General features: G+C 50.2%; 1 protein-coding gene across 3 annotated transcripts in view; it reads right to left on the bottom strand.

Annotated features, from left to right (window-relative positions):
• TBCD (tubulin folding cofactor D) overlaps positions 1 to 24,808 on the bottom strand; it is a 145,222-nt gene that overhangs the window by 111,726 nt on the left and 8,688 nt on the right. For all 3 annotated transcript variants that reach the window (XR_005721771.1, XM_040244922.1, XM_040244920.1), the window contains exons 3-7: positions 24,687 to 24,784; positions 23,627 to 23,728; positions 22,248 to 22,394; positions 20,246 to 20,301; positions 11,903 to 12,035 (exon numbers count right to left, since the gene is read on the bottom strand). Coding sequence is in view for 2 of the 3 variants with exons in the window: in XM_040244922.1 (XP_040100856.1) it covers positions 11,903 to 12,035; positions 20,246 to 20,301; positions 22,248 to 22,394; positions 23,627 to 23,728; positions 24,687 to 24,784 (536 nt within the window). In the remaining variant the exon portion in view is untranslated. The remainder of the gene's footprint in view (positions 1 to 11,902; positions 12,036 to 20,245; positions 20,302 to 22,247; positions 22,395 to 23,626; positions 23,729 to 24,686; positions 24,785 to 24,808) is intronic.

Raw genomic sequence — 24,808 nt, 5'->3', positions numbered from 1 at the left:
TGCAGATGGATTCTTTACCATCTCAGCCACCAGGGAAGCAAGTCTGCAAGACTTGTGGTAATTCACACAGGTACTCAAGCCCTTAAACAAAGAGCTCTAAAGCTGAGCACCTTTAAGAAAACAGCTAAGGAACTCCTCCTTCAGGAACAGCATTTAACTGGCACAGGAGACCGCTTCTTAGACCATCTGAAGGTGCGTGGGCCTGACTTCCCTGGGCCCTGTCCCCCAACACCCGGTCCTGCCGGCCAACGAGCTACGCTAAGTTGAGATGAAGAAGGATGAACACCATCCCAGACACTTAGTCAGTGGCATTTCATGTGGAGACCAACCACCCGGGAGCCCTGGACGCACCAAGGTAGGCACACAGAACAGGCCACAGGGGCTCAGACCCACAGGCCCAAGACATCCCAGTACTCAAAGCACCAAGGAACCTCCTAGCCAGCAGCCCACAGCTCCACCACCATGTCCCAGCACGTGGGACAACATCCTCGCCGCACCAACCCTGCTCTGCACCTCTGCTGCGAAGCCCTTCGGCAGAAGTCACGCTCTCCTCTGCACTTTCTGCCCTTCTCTTCCCATCAAGGCAACCCCAAAACCATGAGCCAGCCATCAGACTGGGAAGTTCAGGGCACTTCGCTCCTCCGTGACATACACTATAAATGGACAAGGACCCCCGGACATCCACAGGTCACATCTGAAATATACCCATTTCAGGACTGGAAAACCACTCCCCAAACACTTGAAATCTTTGCCGTTACAATCTGCATTTATGACAAGTGGGAAAGTCACCCAGATCCCTGAGCTTCTTCCTGTTGAACTTTGGAAGCAGTCAAGGAGGTGGCTCTGTGGAAAGGAAGGAGGAAACCATCCAGCAGCCGGATGAGTCTCAGCAGGATGTGGAAGCCCCCAGGCGAGCCACCCACGGCCCCGGGCATAGCACTCTGCACCCTCCTCCAGCAGCAGCGGCCACAAGAGCAACCCTCTTAATGCCGGCCATCAGCCTCCCACCCAGACTGCCAAGACAGGCCCAGAGGACTGGCTCAGAAGGACAGAGGCCCAAGCTGGTGGCCGTGGAGCTGGTCTGGGACCAGGAGTGAGGAAAGGGCAGGCCGCGCCTCTCAGCCCACTGCCAGCCCTCACCTGCCTCGCACCCCTCCAGCTCTACCTTGGCTTTCCCAGGGAGCCAGGCCAGCTCTTCACATAGGACCCAGACAGTTCAGACCCCAACAATAAAGCTTACAGGACACACCACTGTTAGATGCCGCTAACTTTAAAGAACTAAATGTCAGGGTTCGCAACAATAACCTGGCCACGGTGGTCTCAGCTCTGAAGTGCCTCCCATACAAACCAGGACAGAGTGCCCAGCTAAGGATGGCGCCTCACTGAGGGTCTGGCTTCTCTTCCAAGCAGAGCAGGGCTGGGGGGAAGGGGTGCTCAGGGCTGGCCCAGCCCAGGTCATGGCGCCAGCGCACCGTGGTCACACACCACCTCCCCTCTGTCCTCGGAGCACAAGGCCATCCCTGCGGCCAGTGCCGCTGCACACAAAGAACTGGAGCCGCTAGGTTATGAAAACCACGACAACATGACAAGCACAAAGTTAGGAAAACCACTCAGGTCTCAATCGACTTTCAAAGTGATAGCAATTATACACTTCAAAACACAAATAAATGTCTTGGTATAAGAATAACTGCTAACACAAATTTTGCCAAAATTTTCTAAAACCATGAAGCACACCCTAGTGCGCCAACAGCTCTAGGAAGTGAAGCAGAAAATACCACCAGGAAGACCTTCTGTCTCAACTTCTGAAGTGCCAGAACCACCGACAGCTCTGAACCCTGCCCCCCAAGCTCCACGCCGAGCCCAGATGGCAAGAGCGGAGACCCCACCACACGGGGTGGCAGGGCGGGCAGACACAGCCAGGTTAGCAGACACGAATGCATGCTGGGCACTCACTGAACTCAAAGTGCCCACCCTCCCTTCTCTTCCAGGGGCTCCTACTGTCAGAAGTACTACCATGTGGGCATGAAAAAGGACAAATCTGAGCCAGTTCTAGTGAGGTAGATGAACCTGTTAAAGTGAAGGAATTTAGAAAGAAAAATCTCCTATACTAACGAATCTAGAAAAATGGTCCTGAAGAACCTATTTGCAGGGAAGGGATGAAGACAGACATATAGAGAACAGACCAGTGGACACAGTAGGGGAAGATGAGTGCAGGATAGAACGGGGAAAGTAGCATCAACGTACGTATCTACATATACGAGAAGGGCATGGCAACCTGCTCCAGCATTCTTGCCTGGAGAATCCCACGGACAGAGGAGCCTGGTGGGCTACAGTCCACAGGGTCACAAAGAGTTGGACGTGACTGAAGCAATTTAGCAGGCATGCATGCTACATATACATGTGGAGATATATACACACACACATGTATCAACATATATATTGATACATATAAAACAGATAGCTGGTGAGAACACAGGGATCCCAGTCTGGCACTCTGTGATGACCTAGACATGTTGGATGCAGAGAGGGGAGGGAGGTGATATATGTATTAATTATGGCTAATTTGCATTGCTGTATGGCAGAAGCGTCCCTGATAGCTCAGTTGGCAAAGAATCCGCCTGCAATGCAGGAGACCCCAGTTCGATTCCTGGGTCAGGAAAATCTGCTGGAGAAGGGATAGGCTACCCACTCCAGTATTCTTGGGCTTTGCTTGTGGCTCAGCTGGTAAAGAATCCGCCTGCATACTGGGAGACCTGGGTTCAATCCCTGAGTTGGGAAGAGCCCCTGGATTCGGAAAAGGCTACCCACTCTGGTATTCTGGCCTGGAGAATTCCATGGACTGTATAGTTCATGGGGTTGCAAAGAGTCGGACATGATTGAGCAACTTTCACTTTCGGCAGAAATCAACACAATACTGAAAAGCAATTTTCCTCCAGTTAAAACATAAGTTACAAAACAGAATTATTACCATGTGGGGGAAAAAAACTTTTGTTTTAAAAATCAGTCCTCAAAAACAGCGTGCTGATTATGTGGAACACCCACTGAAGTATTTAGAGGCACTGGAGTGATTTAAAACAGTTCAATAACACAAATGTGTGTGGTTGTGTATTTTAATATACACACACAGGTGCACACCAACACATACAACATGCATACATAACGTCAGGAATTCAAGGACTTCCCAAGAGTCCACAGAAACCAAAAGGATAACCAAGGAATTTTATAAACTTTATGACAACAAGTAAGACAACTCAAAGGAAAGTGACAAACTATGAGATTCCAAATTAGCAGAAATGACTTAAGAAACAGAAAATCTGAATGGACCTGGATCCTGTAACAAAACAAAACAAAAAAAATTAATTAGTACTGCAGAATCTTTCCAGAAAGAAAACCCCAGGCCCACATGGCTTCATAACAAATTCTAGCAAACGTGTCGTGTACAACATGCGTGGAGAATCCTCAGCACATTAGGGGGTAGAGAACAAGGAGATCCCTTTGAAAACGCATTTTTATTCTATACTTGGTGACGAGCTCAGCAGTTTAGGGGCTGTGTGTCTGTCCCGTAAGCTTTACTGTTGGGGTGTGAGCTGTCTGGGTCCCGTGCGAGGGCCTGGCCTGGCTTCCAGGGGAGGCCATGGTAGAGCTGGAGGGAAGCGACGCAGACGAGGGACAGCAATGGGTGTGCGGTGCGGCCTGCCCTCTCCTTACTCCTGGCCCCAGACCAGCTCCACGGCTGCCACCGGGCGGACTCTGTACACACGAAGAGAAGGGTCACAGGAGTTATGGATTCTCCCGTGAATGCACTCTAAAGGCCAGAAGGGGTGAACAGGACCAAGAACCACAGAGGCCAGGGCTTTGGTTATATTGACTGCTTTGCTTTTCCACAGGAAACGGGGCCATCTTCACCGGCCTTCCCTCCTGAAAACACACGGTCCAACCCAGCGTGCGCAGAGGATGGTGACCCTCAGTAAAGGGAGGAAGTGGCCTACAGAAACAGTCTGGCCTTTAGATGGTCAGGAGGAGCCATCAGCCAAGCCACTAAATGGGGAGGGTACCCCACTTTTCACAGACGCATAAGACACGAGCCAGCTGAAGACCACTGAGGCAATCACTCCACACAGAGGCAAGACCACGCAGCACGCACATCTGAGGCGAGGTGACTGCTCCTGCCCTTCCAAGAAACCGGCACAGCACAAGGTGCAAACACACGCATTTCTCAGTAATCGCTCTCAACCACCACACCTTCCAGTCACCACCCACCCAAGCCGGCTCTTCTGCCCGCTGTGCAACCAGCTTCCCTCCCCGGGGCATGTTCTCTAGCCGTAAATCACAGGCTGTCAGCTGCTGGAAGCAAGTCTGCCCGGCTGCCGAGCAGGAGATGCTGGTCTGAGGCCCCTGAAGGCACCACCGAGTCACGGCCAAGAAAGGCAGCTCCATCCCAGGCTCCGGGAGAAAGGGGCCCACGCCATGTGGCTCAGGGGTGCCACGAGTCCCCAAGAACTGTCCTGCGAGCTGAGGAGCACTGCAGGACACCTGGCTGCAAGACAGCCCATTCCCCGTCCCTCAGGAAGACGTGACATCGCCAGCAGATGGCACAGGGCCAGGAAGGGCAGCCTCCCCCGTTCTGTGCCCCTGAGTCCCATTTCCAGGCTGAGGAGGACACCAGGCCCCAGTACCACTGTTCCTGATGTGCACACACAAAGGGGACAACACGTGATCAGAAAGGACCATCGGCACCAACACTTCAGTTCCAGGCTGGCTGCCACTCAGAGCTTGACCGATGGTCCTCGTGGGAGCCACAGAGCCCAAATAGGACCAAACCTTCCATGGAAGGCAACAAAGGCTAATTGCTGAGCACCCTTCAAGTAAACCCAAAGGCACTGTACAGAGGGATTCTCTTAACTCACACTCCAGGACCCCTCCCACGAGGTCAGAGAAGAAACCTCACCACCACCTCTCTTCCACCACCCTCCATTTGCCCACCCTGACACACACACACACACACCTGGAGGCTTGCAAAAATAAAAGCGGGGGGAAGGACATGAAAGGTGCCGTCATCTCCCTAAGAAATCAAAGCAAGCTGAAACTAGATGAGGGAGCACCAAGAAATACAGAGGAGAGCTGACCTGGAGGGCACGCCCAGCGGCCACTCAGAGGGACAGGCCCGAGGGAGGGGAGGGCAAGCCAGCCCGCCCAGAGGCGCCTCCAGCCTCAAGAGGCAGCGGGCAGCTGCTCCCCTCAGAGTGTGCCTGCTCTGTGTCCTCAGGGCTGCTGCTGCTGCTAAGTCACTTCAGTCGTCTCCAACTCTGTGTGACCCCATAGACGGCAGCCCACCAGGCTCCCCCGTCCCTGGGATCCTCCAGGCAAAAACACTGAAGTGGGTTGCCATTTCCTTCTCCAATGCATGAAAGTGAATTCACTCGTGTCCAACTCCTAGCGACCCCATGGACTGCAGCCCACCAGGCTCCTCCATCCATGGGATTTGCCAGGCAAGAGTACTGGAGTGGGTTGCCATTGCCTTCTCCACATCCTCAGGGCTACATACATTAAAGGGAAAAGAAAAAAACTTCCTCGACTATGGAAAAATTCTAATTGCTGAAGTTGAGCTTTCAATGGTTGGGATAAACAGCTGACTATTATCGGCTAAAACCCAGAAGGAAAAATTACAATTCTGATAAAACACATTTATTAATACAGCAAGTAAACTTAAAAGGATTTTAAGTACATCAATATGTAAATAACACTTAACAGTTATAAAGAAATGTTTAAACAATCAAAACAATCACATCTAGCTTTATCTTCCTGCTGTGTGTTTAATCTTTCCCTAACCTAACGGTGAAATCCCAACCATAAACACACACCTTCACAGGCAGGCAGATGGAGGCCCCCCCGCCAGCCCCTGAGCGCAGCTTCCAGCGTCCCGCCTGGAAGAGGAGGCCGCACAAGAGCTCAGAGGACACCGGACGACCATGCCCTCCTGTCTTCAGATGTCAACCTGCTTGTGACGATGCATTCTACCACCTTATTAGCCGCCGAGCTTTCTCAACCGCTCTGAGCAGGACATGAAGAGGTCAGGATCCTAACAGCAAGCTGCACTTAGATGTTCCCATTTAAATGACCCCTCGCTCCCCAGACCCAAGCACTTGGGCCACCTCTGGCCTCACCACCCGGAGGAGCCGTTTTTCCAGGCAGGGGGCAGACGACTGGGAAGCCATTCAGGTGGCTCTCACCTGGCCCGGCCACCCCGACAAAGCCTGGTCAGACACCACAAACCATGAGCAGCCACACAAAGGCACAGGCAGGCTTTCCACCACCTCTAATACATGAAGTTCAAACACTATGAAGCTAAAGAAGCTCAAAGCTCTGCCCTTAAAAGGATCAGAATCAATCTGAAGAGCAGTGAAGATGCTGCTGCACCTCGACCTTCACACTGAGAAGCTAAACCCCGAGGATGGGAAAGACCAGAGGGACAGTCTTGGAGGCAGAGCCACACCAGCGGACTTCCAATCCCTCCCAAACAGGCCTCACTAGGACCACTGACTTTACCGCTGAAGATTCTTCAGACGAAAGCAGACTCTCAATTGACTGACGAGTACCAAAAATACTGACCGCACAAACTATTTGCCTAACACACGACATACAAAGGATACAAAACACACAATTCCTATCCCAGAAACTGAGCAACGATCGACATAGAGCTTGCACAGCTCCCAGAGCAGAGGTCAGAGGAGGGGGCTGTGCTCCCCAGAGAACAGTCCCAAGCAGAGCTGGCTAGGACGCAGGAAGGGGCAGGGGCCGAGCTCTGGAGCCGAGCCTAGCAGGAAGACAGCACTATGTGCAGAAGTGAGACAAGAGGAGGGAGACACAAGGAGAAAGGGGAGAAGAGCCTCGCCTGGGACCAGACGGGCAGAGCTGAGCCTACTGAACCGAAGGGCTTTGACGGGGCAGGCCACGTGGGCAGCAGAAACGAGCATGGGACGCAGAACACCCAGAGGCAGTGCCCCTGCCCAGAGGGACCCTCAAGACGGGGCGGGCCACCGAGTGGAGGGCGGGCAGCAGCGGGCAGACACCTGCACTCGAGGTGAGGACCTGGGTGGAGGCTGGGGGGAGGCGGCGGGGGCAGCCAGCGTGGAGTAAAGGAGGGCTGGGCCAGGGAGACACCTCGTGCCACGTCCCTGCCGTGGGGTTCGGCACTGGACTTGGCCTGGGGGGCACAGACAGCACCAGCCGGCACCCTCCTCTGCTGCGGGGCCGCACTCAGAACTCGGGCGGGAGGAGGGCAAAGCCACAGCATGGCAGACGCTGCCTTGAGCTGTGGAGCCTGAAGCACCAGAGGTGAGCAGAGCCGGAGCTCTGGGAGCGAGGACAGAAACCAGGGATGAAGGTCAGGGAGACTCAGGCACAGACAGAGCGCGCTGGAGAGCAGGGGAGGGTGGCCAGGCAGCCAGGTGGGTGGGGGCTTCAAGGCGGGGCACCGCCACCTGGGCGGAGGGACATTGGCCAGAGAGTCTGCATCTGTCTCCCATAGGGCACAGAGCTCTGTGTCTGTCTCTCATCCAAGGGTCGGGGGGGGCGCAGCAATGGCCGAGTCCCTTCCCCTGCAAGCGTGGGCCCAAGCTGGGCCGCCGGCGAGGGCGCACCTGTCCTGCAGGACACGTCACCCCACCACACAGCAGGTGTACAAACCAGGCCGCCGGGGAACGGAGGCCAGCCTCACACCGTGCGTGTTCTAACAAGACCCGTGCACTGGGCCGCCCGCCGCGCAGAAAACAATGAGTCACGTGAGACGAAAGCGGCCTCGGAGTTGGTCTCAGACACAGGAGGAAACTGAAGGTGCCTTATTTCTGCTGAATCTGACGACAGCACAGGAACCTTTCACAGATGTGCACACCCTGAAAACGGCCACGTTCAAAGGGTTCTTACCCCACGTTCCTCCACCCAGAACCTTGCTCCAGGCAAGTGCTGTGACTAAAATCCCAAGCAGGTTCGTCTGTCCTCTGGCCAAACACCTTAAATGAAACCACTGGGTGCTATTTCCAAAGAACCCTGGATGGACAGGCATCACACCCTCATGAGAAAGGTTCTGGGTGAGCCAGCGCCTTCTCTTCACCTCCCTGGCTTTCCATATTGTCTGTGACTGTTTCACCCTTTAACAAGGTGTACTTATGACAGTGATAGAATGGACAGAAGAAGCCTCACTGTGAAGGGGGGACACACCCCAGACGCTGGCAAAGAGGACAGAACACCCCTGTCCAGTGCCAGGGCAGGGGTCACGGAGTGGCAGGGCGGGACGCACAGAGAGCCACCCGTCGGTCTGTGAACCTGCAGGGCCAGGGCGAGGAGGGCACAGCTGCCAGTGCGAGCAGAGCACAGCAAGTCCAAATGGCCACGAGCCTCCATTTTTAATACTGTGTTTCCTTTCCTTGAATTTCCTAGATTTCCACTAATCCTAATGCTTAAGGAGGGCCTAAACCAAAGAGTGTTTCAAAGAGATAGAATTAAGGGGCCTTCCAATGACATGAAGCCGCCGGATACTTGTTTCCCTCCCACAAGAGTTTAAAAAAAAAAAAAATCACCGCTGCAAGAGGAATATGCTTCAAGGGAAATAAAAATCAAGCCCCAGTTTCGACGGTACTTGTTACGAGTCCACCTGTTTCGCCTAGCCCACACTAATGAGCAGGTGGATAGAGTGAAGCCAAGTGCATCAAAGGAGGCAGATGGAATCCTGAAGCGCAGCACACCTGCAGGTTTCGTCATGCACAGCGGACGCCGAGCCTCCCCGTTCAGGTCTGACGAGCTCATGGCGAAACCACTCCTGCCCGGGAGAGCTCAGCACCAACACTGCTTCCTCCTGCCCGGGCAGGCGGCGGCAGCAGCAGCAATTAGACCAGATTTCTCCTTCAAAAGAAAGGAAAGGAAAGAAGGCACATGATTCCAGGGAGACCCTAGGGCTTTTTTTTTTTTTTCCTCCAGAGGAACCACCGGGCTTCTGAGGCTGCAGAAGAGATGGGCTTGCCCCCGGGAGCACGCAGGGCCACCTCCCCTGGCAGGATTCTCGAAGCAGGCAATACCCTTGCCGAGGGCACATCTCCCCAGAGAGCACCAGGGCGTGGCTGCCAAAGCACCTCGGCCTGCAGGGCTTCCTCCTCTAGGCCAACACGGGGGCAGGGACGTGGGGTTCAACTTTGCTAAGGCTTTGAGAAAATCACTTTACTCCTCAGGAGGAAGACACAACAGGCCTTCACTCCTCCTGAGTGTAAAATGGGGAGGCCTCCTGGTATAAAGCCCTTCCCCACTTGAGGCCAGTGAAGGGGCAGGAGGGTGGCAGCGGGCTCGCCAACACCTGTGCCCCAGGCGGGAAGAAGGAGCAGAACTTGGGAACCACCTAGAAACAAGCAGTGAGAGGATCAAAAATGCTCAAAAAAATAAATAAAAGGACGGACCTCTGGGCCCAGCCACAGCAGAAACTGGGCAGGAAGTGACCCCACGACCTTCTCAAGCCAAGAGGCCCCAGCATCCCGAGGACTTGAGTTGGAGGAAGCCACAGGACCGCTCGCTGGTGGCCTGAGCACAAAAGCCCACCGCCACCAATTCTGGGCAAGGGCCACAAAGGCCCCGCCAGCTGCAGGCCCCGGGGGTGGTCACCGCTGGCTCCAGCCCCGCAGTGGAGGCACCCACAGCCCAGGTGCCCTGACCCAAATACAGCAACAGCCTCAGGAGGGGTGGCTTCCAGGCCAGGGGGCGCTGCCAGGAGACCCCAGGAGCCTATCAAGGACACAGATTCCAGACTAGGCGGAAGAGGTCTAAAGCAGGACAAAAGTGAGTCAGGAAGCGGCACCCATGTCCAGACGGGTCTACCCTGCAGGCCCAAGTGGACTGACAGGCTCAGTGGCGTTCGTCAGACCCTTGTTTCTCTATGACCTAAGACTTCTCAATGTGACTCACCCCAAAAAACTAAGAATCCACTTACACTCAAACCTTCAAATAAACCATCTCAGACCTATTCACCCCCCATTCTTCACCAGGACTTGATGCGCCGCACACGCCCACCTAGGAACCCTACAGCGAGAGCCTTGTGACTAGGACCACTCCCTCCCCTCTGCTCCACGCTCAGCACCATTCTCGGCCAGCCTCCCCCAGCACCGACCCCCAACAAAGCAGAGAGTCCTCCTGAAGCACCTCCCCACACAGGTGGCTGGAACAAGAGCTGCCTGCAGCCACAAGCTGAGACCCATGTTTCGTCACTATTACAGGTGGGTATGCCATAAAAAGTCTCTAGAAGACCTCAGAAACAAAGGAAGTATAAATTGTTACACTTAGAAAAAAAATCTACTGCTACTATTGTAGCAAGGAAGTGGAAAATATATGCTGAAACAAAATCTTACACAGGAGTTTTCAGATCAGCCTTATTCAGAGTATCTCAGAATTCTGAGTAACTACAATGGAGTATTAAGAAGGAAGCACTGACAGGCTACAACATGGAAGTCCTATGGGAACACGAGGCCAAAGAAGCCAGATTCAAAAGGTCACACTGTACACGATTCCACTTGTATGAAACATCGTCGATAAGCAAAGCCAGAGAGACAGAAAGTGGGTCACTAGCTGCCAGGAACTGGGAGTGCTGGGGGGCAACGGATGAGGAGGTGCTGCTCATGTGTGTGGGGTTTCCTTCTGGGGTGATCAGAGTATTCTGGAATTAGACAATGGTGACAATTGTATCTTGTGCACGTACAAAATGATCACTGAACTTTAAAGGGCGTATTATGCAAATTATATCTCAACTTATTAAAAAACCATTGTAATAACATATTACATTTATTTACAGAATAAAAGGACACATGAAAAAACAGACATCACCTCAACAGACTACAGGAATTCAGGATAGGTTTTATTTTTTAAGGTTTTTTTTTTTTTAATGTCTTGAGATAGTCTCATCATTTAAATGACAGTCCTTCCTGAAGATATTGTGAATGAAAAGACACAGATGAGAGAACATTCTCGGAGCGGAAGAGGCAGGGCAGAGTGCTGTCCTCTGCTTCTCCCACCTCCTGACCCTCTGCCCCGGGCCATCACGCCATCAGCCCCACTTTCCCCAGGCCCTCTCGCCTCCTACACCCCGTCAGAACCTGCCACTGCCAAAGAGAGAAGATGGGAGGACACCCAAGAAGATGACATCACACTGAGTCACGGCACAAATGCCCCCGTTTAAACACAGCCCAAAACAGCCTGCTCTCCTCTAAGCGGGCCCTGGGCCCTCCAGCTTCAGAGACAAGGACAAAGTCGCCCACTACAAGGACCACAGGGCCCAGGGAAGGGAGCCATGACCCCAGGGCTTCAGGTGTGGCAGCATCCCCTCCCCCAAAGACTTTAAACTAAACTTTCCTCCCCGTCTACCCTAGAAAAGTACCACCAGACAAGCAAAGGCGGCAGCCAGGAAAGGGTGCACGTCCGCTCTGCACGTGGTACGAACACCCAGAGCATCTGAACAAGAACAAATTCCAAATCACCTGCCTTGTTCCCTTCACACTGGTTCCAACCATTTTCCTCTGTAACATGTCTAAGCAGCAGGAAGCCTGGGGAGGACACTCCCCTGCCCGCCCACTGGCTCTGGCTCTGTTCTGCAGGCACCAGTGCCCCCTGGCGGCGAGGCACAGCATCACCAGTCCATCCCCTTCACCCGGGCAGAAAGTCGATCGTCAACAGCACAGGGCCAGCCCTGGGTCCCAGGGTCCAGCGCAAAGCAGCAGACGAAAGACACCGAGTTGATCATCGTGTCGGGATTCAATGTCTCCTGTGTTTCAGCCACTTCACAATGAAACCAAGGGATTAAATAGGGCTTGTCCCTGCCATTCCCACAACCCCACAGACTGCTGAAGACCCACTGGGGCAGTGTTCATTTTACCAGGGCCTGAAGCGTCCCGTCCATGGCAATGACCCCCTCGATGGTCTGGAAGGAGGAGCGGGCCAAAGTGCACAGGCTCCAGTCCAGGAAACTCGCCATCTTCTTCTGCTTGACGTCAGGCCGCGTGACAAACCTGCCAGAAGGGAACAGACAGGTAGTGACAGCTCAAACCTGGCCCCGGCTGACAAGAGCCCACCCTTTCCTGGCCTACCACCACTCTCCAATGAAGACCCTGGCCCTCGGGTGGCGATTCCCACCACCACCTCTCTGGAGTCTCACACAGTCCCTCCCCTCCCAGCTCCTGCCTCCTGAGCCCCTGCTCATCCCAAGGTCCCGTGAACCACAGGCCCACCTTCACCCGAGCCCAGCAACGCCCACTCTTTGGCCCGACTCGGCATCCCTTCCCCATGGGACTCCGCGCTGCCACCTGCGATCTCCGCTCCGCACCTGCCTCAGGACTCGTTCCCCATCCTCTCTGCCTGCTGCAGAGCCCCACGCGGAGCGCCGGCCGTGTCCACGGCCCCACTGTTCCCATCACAGGTGCGTGCTCAGTGCAGCCCTCCCCACGCGCTGGCACTTGCCCACCCTCTTGCACGCTCATCTGGGCCAGCAGCCAGCCTCAGGCTCCCACACTGAAGCCTGGGCCCCCTTCGCTCCTCTCCAACCAGTGCACACGCCTGTCCCCCGGCTCTAGGACTGAGGCCTAGCCCCCATCCTCCAGGGGAGCCTGCAGTCTGGGGGCAGAAACACAGGAAGCAGGCAAACAAGAAGGAAAGAGCTGAGGGGAGGACGGGAGGCCCAGGGACAGCATAGGGAGGTGACCTGTGAGGACTGCTCACTCTGCCAGGGGCAGAGTGCCTGGGCAGCACTACCACGGAAACACGCCAGGTCACACTCGCCCCAGGAGCAGCATTTGGCAAGCCCAGCACCGTCCTCTGCACCCTGCAGGACCCTCTCATCCTGACCAGAAGCCCCCCACCCACCCCCCACAGGCCCCTCTTCTCTCAGCTAACACCACCCAGCGCTAGAATTATACTGCAGCCACGTGGAAGGTCTCTGGGTCAAAAAAACACAAAGCTGCCATTACCGTCTTCCACCACCCCCAACAGGGCACACACCCAGAGACACGGTCACCAAGGATTTACCAAACTTTAGGATGCTGGTTACCAAGGAAAACTCACATGCCACACCCTCAAGATGTCTTGTTTCGGTGGGTCTGGGAAGAGGGGCCAAAAATTTCACAAAATCTGCACTTCAGGGGGATCATCTAAAATGGATAATTGGTGATATATACCCATCTCAATGTCCCTGGCCCTGTTTAAAGCCCTTTGATGAGGGGGAGGGTGTGGATAGGATGAGGGCCACACCCATAGTGATCTGATCCTCAGCCTGACCTCCGATCAGCCCACAGGCTGAAGACAACAGCCAGCCGCCAAGCACCATACCACGCCAGCAGGCACGCACCATACCACATGGGCAGGCGCAGCATTCGCAGTGGGGCAGCCCTCAGGACAGGCAAAGGTACAGGCAGAGTGGCCCACAGGGCCGACAGGCAGCCTGGCTGGGACCCAAAGCCCTACTCAGAGACACAAGTCACGGCGCCAGCCACTCGGGGTCACACTCCCTGCTTCCTCCACCCGCTCGCCTGCGGAGTTGGCAGGAGCCCGAGGTTCTGTGTACATCCTGCAGTGGCTGACTTCCACTCCTAGGTAAAATCATACAAGGTAAGTTACCAAATCACAGTAAAACACCCAGCGCTCCTTTGCAAGTAATTATTATTATTTTTTCTTACTAAAAATGTAACGTTGGCAGCAGAGGTCCTAAAGTACAGATAAGCAAAAATGGAAAACATCTACACCACAGATGTAACGCCCAGAAAAAGACCCTTCTGCACACACTGAGAGATCTCTGAATCCTGTGCTTCCTTACTTTCTAGGAAAACTTACACCACAACTTACATCCACTGTCAATGTGGAGCCCAGAAAACACATGCGAGTGTTTTCAGAGCACCCCCCCCCAACCTTTTCCTTCTCTCAGAAAGGTAAGCGTCAGAGAGTGAGCAGCAAAACCTTCTAACAACAGGACCAGACCTACCAGGGGGACAACATGCAAAACACTGGTGGGACGGACACACCACTTATCGGTACTGCTACCACACGGCACCTGGCCCGAGAGGGAAACAGCACAGGCGAAGTGACAACCCTATTTTGTGTAAGAACTTATTGTGTGTTTTTAAATTAATAAAGGGAAAGTGAAATGTTCGTAAAATGGTGAATTTAGTTACAAGAGGGAAAAAAAATCTATTATATAACCTATAACAAAAGAAATTCCAAATGGATTAATAATTCTGTATGAAACAATAAAAAGGTAGAAAAATATCAGTCAGTCCACTCGCTCAGTCATGTCCGACTCTTTGTGACCCCAAGGACTGCAGCACGCCAGGCTTCCCTGTCCATCACCAGCTCCCTGAGCTTGCTCAAACTCATGTCCATCGAGTCAGTGATGCCATCCAACCCCATCTCATCCTGTTGGCGCCTTCTCCTGCCTTCAACCTTTCCCAGCATCAGGGTTTTTTCAAATGAGTCAGTTCTTCACATCAGGTGGCCAAAATATTGGAACTTCACCATCAGTCCTTCCAATGAATATTCAGGACTGACTTCCTTTACGATTGACTGGTTTGATCTCCTTGCTGTCCAAAGGACTCTCAAGAGTCTTCTCCAATACCACAGTTCAAAAGCATCAATTCTTTGGCGCTCAGCTTGCTTTATGGTCCAACTCTCACATCCATACACGACTACTCGAAGGAAAAACCATAGCTTTGACTAGATAGACCTTTGTCGGTAAAGCAATGTCTCTACTTTTAACATGCTGTCTAGGTTTGTCATAGGTTTTCTTCCAAGAAGCAAGCGTCTTTTAATTTCATGGTTACAGTCACCATCTGCAGTGATTTTGGAGCCCAAGAAAATAAAGTCTCTCACTGTTTCCACTGTTTCCCCATCAGATGCCATGATCTTAGTTCTCTGAATGCTGAGTTTTGAGCCAGCTTTTTCACTCTCCTCTTTCACTTTCATCAAGAGGCTCTTTAGTTCCTCTTCGCTTTCTGCCATAAGGGTGGTGTCATCTGCATATTGATTACTGCAGGTTATTGATATTTCTCCTGGCAATCTTGATTTCAGCTTGAGCTTCATCCAGCCTGGCATTTTGCATGATGTACTCTGCATATAAGTTAAATAAGGAGCGTGACAATATGCAGCCTTGACACACTCCTTTCTCAATCTGGAACCAGTCTGTTGCTCCATGTCCAGTTCTGTCGCTTCTTGACCCGCAGACAGGTTTCTCGGGAGGCAGGTAAGATGATCTGGTATTCCCATCTCTTTTAAGAATTTTCCACAGTTTGTTGTGATCCACACAGCCAAAGGCTTTAGCCTAGTCAATGAAACAGAAGTAGATGTTTTTCTGGAATACTCTTTGATTTTTCTATGATCTAATGGATGTTGGCAACTTGATCTCAGGTTCCTCTGCCTTTTCTAAGTCCAGCTTGAACATCTGGAAGTTCTTGGTTCACATACTATTGAAGCCTGGCTTGGAGAATTTGGACCATTACTTTGCTAGTGTGTGAGATGAGTGCAATTATGTGGTAGTTTGAGCATTCCTTGGCATTGCCTTTCTTTGGGACTGGAAGGAAAACGGCCCTTTTCCAGTCCTGTGGCCACTGCTGAGTTTTCCAAATTTGCTGGCATATTGAGTGCAGCACTTTCACAGCATCATCTTTTAGGATTTGAAATAGCTCAACTGGAATTCCATCACCTCCACTAGCTTTGTTCATAGTGATGGTTCCTAAGGTCCATTTGACTTCGCATTCCAGAATGTCTGGCTCTAGGTGAGTGATCACACCATTGTGGTTATCTGGATCATAAAGATCATTTTTGTATAGTTCTTCTGTGTATTCTTGCCACCTCTTCTTAATATCTTTTGCTTCTGTTAGGTCCATACCATTTCTGTCCTTTATCGAGCCCATCTTTGCATGAAATGCTCCCTTGGTATCTCTAATTTTCTTAAAGAGATCTCTAGTCTTTCCCATTCTGTTGTTTGCCTCTATTTCTTTGCACTGATCACTGAGGAAGGCCTTCTTATCTCTCCTTGCTATTCTTTGGAACTCTGCATTCAGATGGACATATCTTTCCTTTTCTCCTTTGCCTTTCACTTTGGAATGCAGAGTTCCAAAGAATAGCAAGGGGAAATAAGAAAAATATGATTCTTTGTAAAATCTCTTATGACAATAAACCTTTAAGCATAAAAGTAAAAAATAAATAAAGGAAAATAGCTACCATGTTGACATTAAAATTAGAAACTTCAGTCCAAAGAAGTAAAAGGCTACCATCCAGGCTTCCCAGGGGGCTCAATGGTAAAGAATCCGCCTGCCAGTGCAGGAGTCGGTTCAATCCCTGGCACAGCAAGACCCCACATGCCATGGAGCAACTAAGCCTGTGCACCACAACTACTGAGCCTGTGCTCTGGAGCCCGGGAGCCGCAACTGCCGAGCCCAGGTGCCGCAGCTACTGCAGCCCGAGCACCTGAGAGCCTGTGCTCCACAACAAGAGACGCCGCTGCAACAAGCAGCCCACACGTGGCAACTAGAGAGTAGTCCCCGCTCACGCCAGCTAGAGAAAGCCCATGCAGCAACAGAGACCCAGCACAACCTTAAATAAATAATAATTTTAAAAAAAGGTTACCAACCACCTGGAGAAAATATCACACCCTCCTTGAGCTAACAGCCTTCACAGAGAAAGTGCACACTAGCACAGAAAAAGCACCAAGAAACCCACAGATATTAGAAATCAGATTACAACACAGGACATAAGATGTCTGAAATAAGATTAATGTGTTGAAACTCACCAGCGATCAGTGAAATACAATCTAAACATTAATAATAAGTAGAACAAATGCACAATCCAACTGGGGGAACAGGGTTGTGCTGTAGGCTGCCTATGATGGCAGAGATTTTGAAAACTTGCTCCCAAGAGTCACTGGTATACAGATTCAACAATGTCCTTGTGTCCTGTGACTCAGAAGGCCGCCTCTAGGGGACTATCCTAAGAAAATAATCCCAAATATCAAAATAGGTTTACACCCAAAGCTAGTCAGTACATCACTACTGATAAGAGGAAGACGTGAGGTAGCTGGTTAAGAGTAAAAACAGTGGAATATAAAGGAGCCATTTAATCAGTGGTAATGTGAAATTAAGTGAAAAAACAAGTGTTAATTCAATGAGATTGTGCTATGCAAATTCCATACAGTGACAACACAGAAAAATAAACCAAAAAATACAACACATGTATTGTGTATTATGATTATAGATGGGTGGGGTTTTCCTAATTTTCCATGTTCCAACTTTTCCACATGGAGCATACACTGATTTCATAGTTAGATAAAAACATCTGCTTTTTAAAACTAATATAATCAGGAAGAATAAAGGCATATTTTTCCATTGATGAGTTTCTGTACAATCAGGAAGAATAAAGGCCTATTTTTCCATTGACAAGTTTCTGTAACGTAACACTCATATCCAAATGTCTTGGCATCAACGTAACAAAGTTACAGAACGCGCAGCCCATGTTTAAAGGTTCTGGTTAATGAAAGGAAACGGATACACATGGTAAGGGGAAGCATTCAAAGCTGATAGGGTAGACAGGCAGCTCCCTCATGGAACTCCAGAAAACAGACGCCGGTGGGTCAAAGGCCACATATGACCACTCTTCATAGCCAGGGTCTCACTGTAACAGCTCACCAAAAGAAGACAGGTGAGTCAGAACCCACCTGTGAGGCAGGTTACCTAGAGCAGCTCTAGACCTGAGGTCATCTGCCCTTTCCACGGCTAAAGGAAACTGGGTGTGCACCTACAGCCTAGCTAAATCAGCTGGAGCTCTTTTAACGCGCTAAATAAAAACCCGGCCGCAACCTCACGAACGCCAGCTCGCCCGACCACTAGATGGCGGAGGAGCAGCCAGTCAGCAGCGCACAGGCCACCAGGGGTCTCGCTACCACCTTTCTGGAGGACAGCTGGAGAAGAAGCGTTTAGGGTTTCACCCCTCCTCACCCCACAGTGCAGTACTCCACCAGGTCAAGCTCAGCAGAACGCTACCAAATCAGTACTGCTGATAATAAAGACATGATGCTTCAATTAACAAATTTAACAAACATTTGGGGAAAAGGAGACTTTCAACTTGATCAACCTTTCCAGTAGCTGCATTTAAAACCCCTAGAATGTTCATTCCTCTTCTAGGAATTCATCCCTAAGAATCAATCAGAAATCAAACAATCTATGGCTACCAGAGAAAGGGGTCAGGGAGGGGAACTGGGCAACGGCAGTCAAAAAGGTAAAAATTTCCCGCTATAAGATGAATAAGTACTAGAGATGTAACATGCAACATGATAAATATAATTAACACTGATATATTCATATATGAAAGTTGTTGAGAGTAAAACCTGGGGGGGAGGGGCGATAACGGATAGGGAAAAAAGGAGTTATTATGAGATTATATGAAATTATGTCTGTGAAACTTCTGAAAACTGGGAAGCACTACAGAACATGATAAATCTTTCATTCAATTAAAAAAAAAAAGTAAATCCAAAGTCATCACAAAGAAAGAGTCATCACAGGAAAAAAAATTATTTTCCTGTATCTTTACTTTTGTATCTACATGAGATGATACCTGATCACTAAGCCTACTGCGATAATCATTTTATGATTTATGTAAGTCAAATCTCCATGCTGTAAGCCTTAAACTTGTACAGTGCCATACGTCAATTATATCTCAACAAACGTGGAAGGAGAAAATAGAGCCAATCAAATGGGTACGAAGTTCCGTGTTGAGTGTCTGCTGCTGTTGCTAAGTCGCTTCAGTCGTGTCCGACTCTGTGCGACCCCACAGACGGCAGCCCACCAGGCTCCCCTGTCCCTGGGATTCTCCAGGCAAGAACACTGGAGGGGGTTGCCATTTCCTTCTCCAATGCACACAAGTGAAAAGTGAAAGTGAAGTCACTTAGTCATGTCCAACAGCGGTGCTAATTTTACTAACAAAAGGTCTACTCATGCAGTGGGGCTGGAGAAAGAATACGTCACACTTTCGTCACACTTTCGTCCCGTCTGGAAGACCAAAGGTCTAGGCCAGCCTGCCGGCCCCGGAACAAACCTGCATTTCCCCCACCCCGGTGCCAGGGATCGACACGCCCACCGGCAGTGGAGAACGGAAGACCCAGCAGTTACATCTCTGGGGATGACAGTACATGTGAGTCTTATTCTGCACTTCTTTTTAATCTTTCAAAACACACATGATTACTTTCACAGTTAGAAAGAAACCCATGCTTTTTCATTCCTTGTCAAAACCATGAGAAAGCTCTGTCGCTGACTTTCTCCTCACCCAGGGGAGGTATATCAGACATGTTCAGGTGCTTCCTTCTTCACTCCTAAAATCAGCCTCTTGAATTCAGGCTCTGCCCAACGGTTTAGCAAGTACTTCCACAAATACTTCCTTCAGTGTCCCTAAATGCCCCATAAATCAAGCATGTCTCTTCCCACCTTGCACAAGATCACGGCTACACACCTAAGACAAGGTGACTCTGAAGTGTTGCCACAATCAAGACATCCAAAAGCTCTTACAGCCAGTTGTCAACTTTCATAAACATGGAGGGGGGATAAAAGTCAAATTTTTTAACTCGTTTACACTCTACACATACTTTAAATCACATCATACAAAAGATTTGCTTTCTTCCATTCTCATATTCCATGAAACAAGTTACTCAGTTTTCATACCCATCTTTGGCACCTTTTTTTATTTCTGAGACTTCTCAGGCCCTGCTGCCTGGGTTGTCTTACGCAGCTCATCAGAAAAATCCATCTGTGCCTGCTTCAGGCACAGACTGTTTTTAGTTAACGTGTGATGTTTGGGGATTTTTATCCCTAGCCACAGTGATGCAATCACAGCCCATGATCTCACAAACCAGTGTGGACTGCTCTCCAAGTGACTTCCAAAGGCTCTTTTAACTGACACCCCGCTGGAGAAGAGGTCTGGCCCCACAAAACTGCCACACCTGTTCAAAATCTGCGCTCCCTTGATGGGCCCACGAGCCACTAACCTGGCATCAGGTAACCCTGAGCCCCTAACCAGCACTGACGGGGGCCACATCAGGGTCAGGTTCCCTTTACCAATGCTGGGTTCCCTCAGGGAAAGCAGCACAGTCCGCGGGACAGCAAAGATTCCCCAGGCCTCGCAACCGAGTGTCCTCTCTGATGACAACAGAGAGACAGGTAACAGAGGGCAAATCGACTCAGAAAGCACTTACTTGGACACAAGGACAGCAGCTGCGTCTCGGGCCTTGTCACTGACGACCAGGTAAGACTACAGGGAAGGGTAAAAGGACAGGCGTCATTACACACGTTAATATAAACATCAGGGACCCGCTCGGCCGCCTGGTCCCTCACTCAGCAGATCCACACTGCTCAGGGTGCAGGCTCAGCAGCAGAGGCCAGACACTCTGAAGCTGCATGAACCACTCATGAACATGAGCTCAGGGCTGCAGCTGCCACACGTGTGCTCACTCTCAGGGGAGAGCCCAATCCGCACGCAGCGTGTGGCCACACTCCTTGAAACGTACATTTGCAAAAGTGAGTGAAAAATGAAGCACGTGTGTTGCTACCCAGAGTGTGCATGGAACAGGCCTGGGGCTGCCAGCACAATGGCATTCAGAACAGCCAGGAAGCCCTGCTCAAGCACAGGAAGGCTGCAGTTTAACACAGTGACTCTGACACCTCTAAGAGGTTTCCAATTCTCAACTGCTTCCCAAATGAAATACTTATAAGATCTTTCTCCTGAAGGACAAATCTCTAGAAACTGGGCCTCTCCTTGGGCAATCCCACTTAGGAGACAAGCACCTAGAGGGTAACCAAACTCAGCTAGAAACAAACCACCCATCTAGAAAAGACTATTAACATTTTAGAAATAAGGATACAGTGGTGCACCTTTACCCTTAACGACTCTGAGGGAGATGTCTACTTACTGATGTGAGGCATTCAGACCAAACTGCTCCAGGGAAAAGCAGGTCCCAGAGCAGCAGGACACCCAGGGCCCTGTACATGTGGGCCACGTGGAGCAGTGTGAAGAACAGGCTGGCAGCCAAACCCCTGGATTCAAATGTGGATCCACCACATGGGAGAAAGAGAGCTGGCAAAGGCATTTATTTTTATACATGTTGCCTCCTCAGTAAAATGAAGATAAACAGCAGCTAACTGTCTCATTAAGCAGGATGAAAGGAGTTAATATATCAAAAGCCTCTTAGAAGAATGTCTGGTGCAGAGCAGGCATCCAGAGCAGCTTAGTTTAAGTGTGGCAGGCGTCCTGCCCACCAGTGCCCACGCCCTGTGTAATCCTCCCATGTGGGCTGGACACAATGACTTGCTTCTAACCAAGAGAATTTGGCAGGGGGTAGGATGTCACGTCCATGATGAGGTCACACTAACGTGTGACCTCTGCCTTGCTACAGACCCTGCCACTTGCTGGTTTTTCACAGAGTAAGCCACCACTGTTGGGGGTGGGGGGGGCGGCTGCATGGCAAACAGCCAGCAAAGCACTGAAGCCCTCAGCCAACGTCCTCAAGATCTGACGCCTGCCAACAACCATGAGAGCTTGGACGCAGACCTGTGCTAGGTGAGCTCAGCCCGCAGCCTGGGGAGACCTTGAGAGAGAGGGCCCAGTGAAGCCACGGCCAGATTTCCTAATTCACAGAAACCGTGAGATGATGAACGTGTGCTGTGTTAAGTCATTCAAGTTCAGGGTCATATTTTCCACAGCAGAATATACAAAAACCTAAATCTATACACATAATGCATGCATCAGGAGAAAACCTTGAAGAAAAAAAAAAACACAAGTGTTATCTCCAACACTAGTAGTTAAGAGATTTCACTTTAATATTTTTCCTGCTTTTCTTTACTTTCTGATTTTCCTATGATGATCATGTATTATTTACATAGTGCTAAAAATTAAAAGTTAGATTTTAAATGGACCTTTAATTTCTCTTATCACTGCCCCCTGAAACCCCCTTTATGCTACCATCAGAGTATCTGAATTATCTACAGAGAAATGAGATTTGCTGAAATAATTCATCCTGATCCCTGTAAGAATTATCAGTTTCATGTTAAGTTATGAAATGGAATTCCACCTCACTGAAAAAGAGTAACAACAGCTGAAGAAATATCCAAGCGTCACAAGTGTACCTATTAAGTCCCAGCGGCAGGATGGCACGAGAAAGGACACTGGTCAGCGATTCATTACTGCAGGGCCACACTCACCTCCGCTACCTGGAGGATACGGTCCATGGTGGACGCTCGCTCTTGCCCAGGCTGAGAGAGGAGGTTTCCGTCGAGGCGGGAAAAATCAAACGGGATCAGGCAGGTCACAGAGAGCCAGAGAAGCAGCATGTAGCGGGTCTCCCAGGTCTATGGGGCCGAGACAGAGCGACATGATTCCTATGTGGAGGGCATCCATGCGGTCCCACTGCCCCTCCCGCTCAGCGCCCACCCAGGACTCCAAACACACAATGCTCTACCACACGACCTCTGGCACTCGGCCTGGCTGCTACCTCGGCAGGCAAGAAAAACAGCAAGACGAACCAACAAAAATCATCAACATGTCAGTATAACGGCTTCTTATCCCTGGCACCCTTCAGCGTGCAATCAGCATTTCAAGAAAAATGGAAAACAGAGTAAAAGACTAAAAAAACAGAAGCCTTAAGAGTAAAGAAAAAAATTCTCAACTTCTTGCCACAGAGGAGTCAACAAAACAAGATTCCGCTTTGGCTCCAGACTCCCTATGGGAGGCGTGAGAAACAGAGGAGAGCAGGCCACACACACGGCAAGACAATTTCCTGAGTTTGAAGTTACAACCCATGTGTCCTTCTGAACGAGTCCTGCGCCCGAGCTCCCTCCGTAGCACACACAACTGCAAGGCTGGCCATCGGCAGCCATCTGGGAGCCTGACCTGTGGGAACATTCCCACTGCCTCCTAACTGATGAGGCTCACTCTGTGCTCAGACCGCTGGCACACACCATGTGGCTTATGCCTAACACCTGTTCACCTGCCGTGTTTTCCTATGTACCTGGCAGAGTACCCATGTGACCAGCCTCCTAGAAACTATGGGTGCTGGCCCCTGTGATCTTCCTGTTGGACACTTCATGTGTTCTCACAGCTTGGTGCTGTGGGAAATCACAAGTGCCTTGGGTGACCCAATGGAGAGAAGACTCTGGAAGCTCATGCCTGGTTTCCTCTGGACTTCACCCCATATGCCTTCTCCCTCTGCTGATTTTGTTGGAGTAAGTCATAGGAGGATAACTAGACGCCAATTCTTGTAGTGGTCCTAGGGAATCCCTAAACTTGGAGTGGTCTTGAGGACCCCCAACATAGTTCTATTTTAAGTTAAAAAAATTTTGGATAATAATAGTTATCATCACACCATATTCAGGTATAGTTTTCTTTATAAAGGGCATTTTGAAAAGAAAATAATTTAAAGCAACATACGTAAAAAGAGAAGATCAAAGGAACAAATGAAAAAGAAGGAATGGCATAAAATAACACACGATAAAATTGAAGGAAACAGGAACGGAACCTGCCAGTGTAGAAGCAGGCAAACCAAGGAATCAGCGAGGAGTGGGGAGGGGAAAGGGACACTTACTTCATGGTCTTTAGGATTCTGATTTGTAAACATGTCTAAAACAGGGTGCACGTCAGCCACTTCATGTGGAAATAAACGAAGAAATGTTTTATATCCTCGAACCTATCAAATAAAAAGATACTGAGTTATATAACTAGAAAATACAGAAAGTAGCAAGATTATTTCTCTATTATCAAAAATCACCACCTATGCCACCCAATGATCGAATTACATATTACAGTGATACAACTCAGTAAGACTAAACAATAAGAAAGCCACCTTTCCTTCTTGAATCATTTCAGAAATGTGTTCTGTCCGAATTTGACCAACCAATCTTGGCCCATCAGAAATACAGGTATGTTACAAACTAACAAGTTTTGCTTCTACCTTGATTATGAGGAATAAGTCCTCGAGAACCCAAAAGGTCCCAGATTCATTAAGGCTTCCGTGAAATGCGGCGCTACACCTTCAGGAGACCCTACATTCAACCAACCGAGGGCAAGGAGTGTGCACGCAGGCCTCTCTCCGCCACAATACAGGCCCCACAGAGGCAAAACCCCAGCTGGGAGGGCCGAGTCTCTCCCATGGTGCATCTACAGGCCAGCACACACATCACCAGGGAGCCTGCAAGAATGCAGAGTATCAGGCCTCATCCCAGACCCCTTATCTAGGAATTCGCACCCCACGAGATCCCCAGAAACCCATCTGCACATTCATGTCTGAGAAGCATTTCTGCTTCCAAGCTTGTTCGCCTTCTCCTCGTAGGAAACTTTTCTCAGTTACTCACATATATATACATGAATGTATGTGTACATATACCCTCTCCCTCCCTTTCTGGTTAGCTGATGGCTTATCCATTCAAGTGCAAGATGATGACAGCAATGCTGAAAAATGCTGTTGCAGCCAAAGGACCCCCTGGGTCGCTAACAACTGATCCCCAGCACATGGTAAAAAGAGAAACGATGAAACCCACAACTTTTGTGTGAGAACCATCTTTCCTGGTAGCATTTTGGAAGGTACCTCTGGACCAAGTTTATCAAGAAAGTGTTTTGCCAGCTACAATGTTCTATCTAAATATTACCTTGGAGATGATGTAAAGAAATTTAAAAGCCAGATGTACAAGGTCTGCAGGAGATGTCTTGTTTTGCACAAATTCCAACAACAAGTTCAACATCCATTCTAGGGAAAAACAAACATAAAACA

Source organism: Oryx dammah, unplaced genomic scaffold, assembly GCF_014754425.2.
Source record: "Oryx dammah isolate SB20612 unplaced genomic scaffold, SCBI_Odam_1.1 HiC_scaffold_8, whole genome shotgun sequence".
NCBI lineage: Eukaryota > Metazoa > Chordata > Mammalia > Artiodactyla > Bovidae > Oryx > Oryx dammah.
The sequence above is the reverse complement of the archived record's forward strand: the minus strand, read 5'-3'. Positions and strand labels throughout refer to the sequence as shown.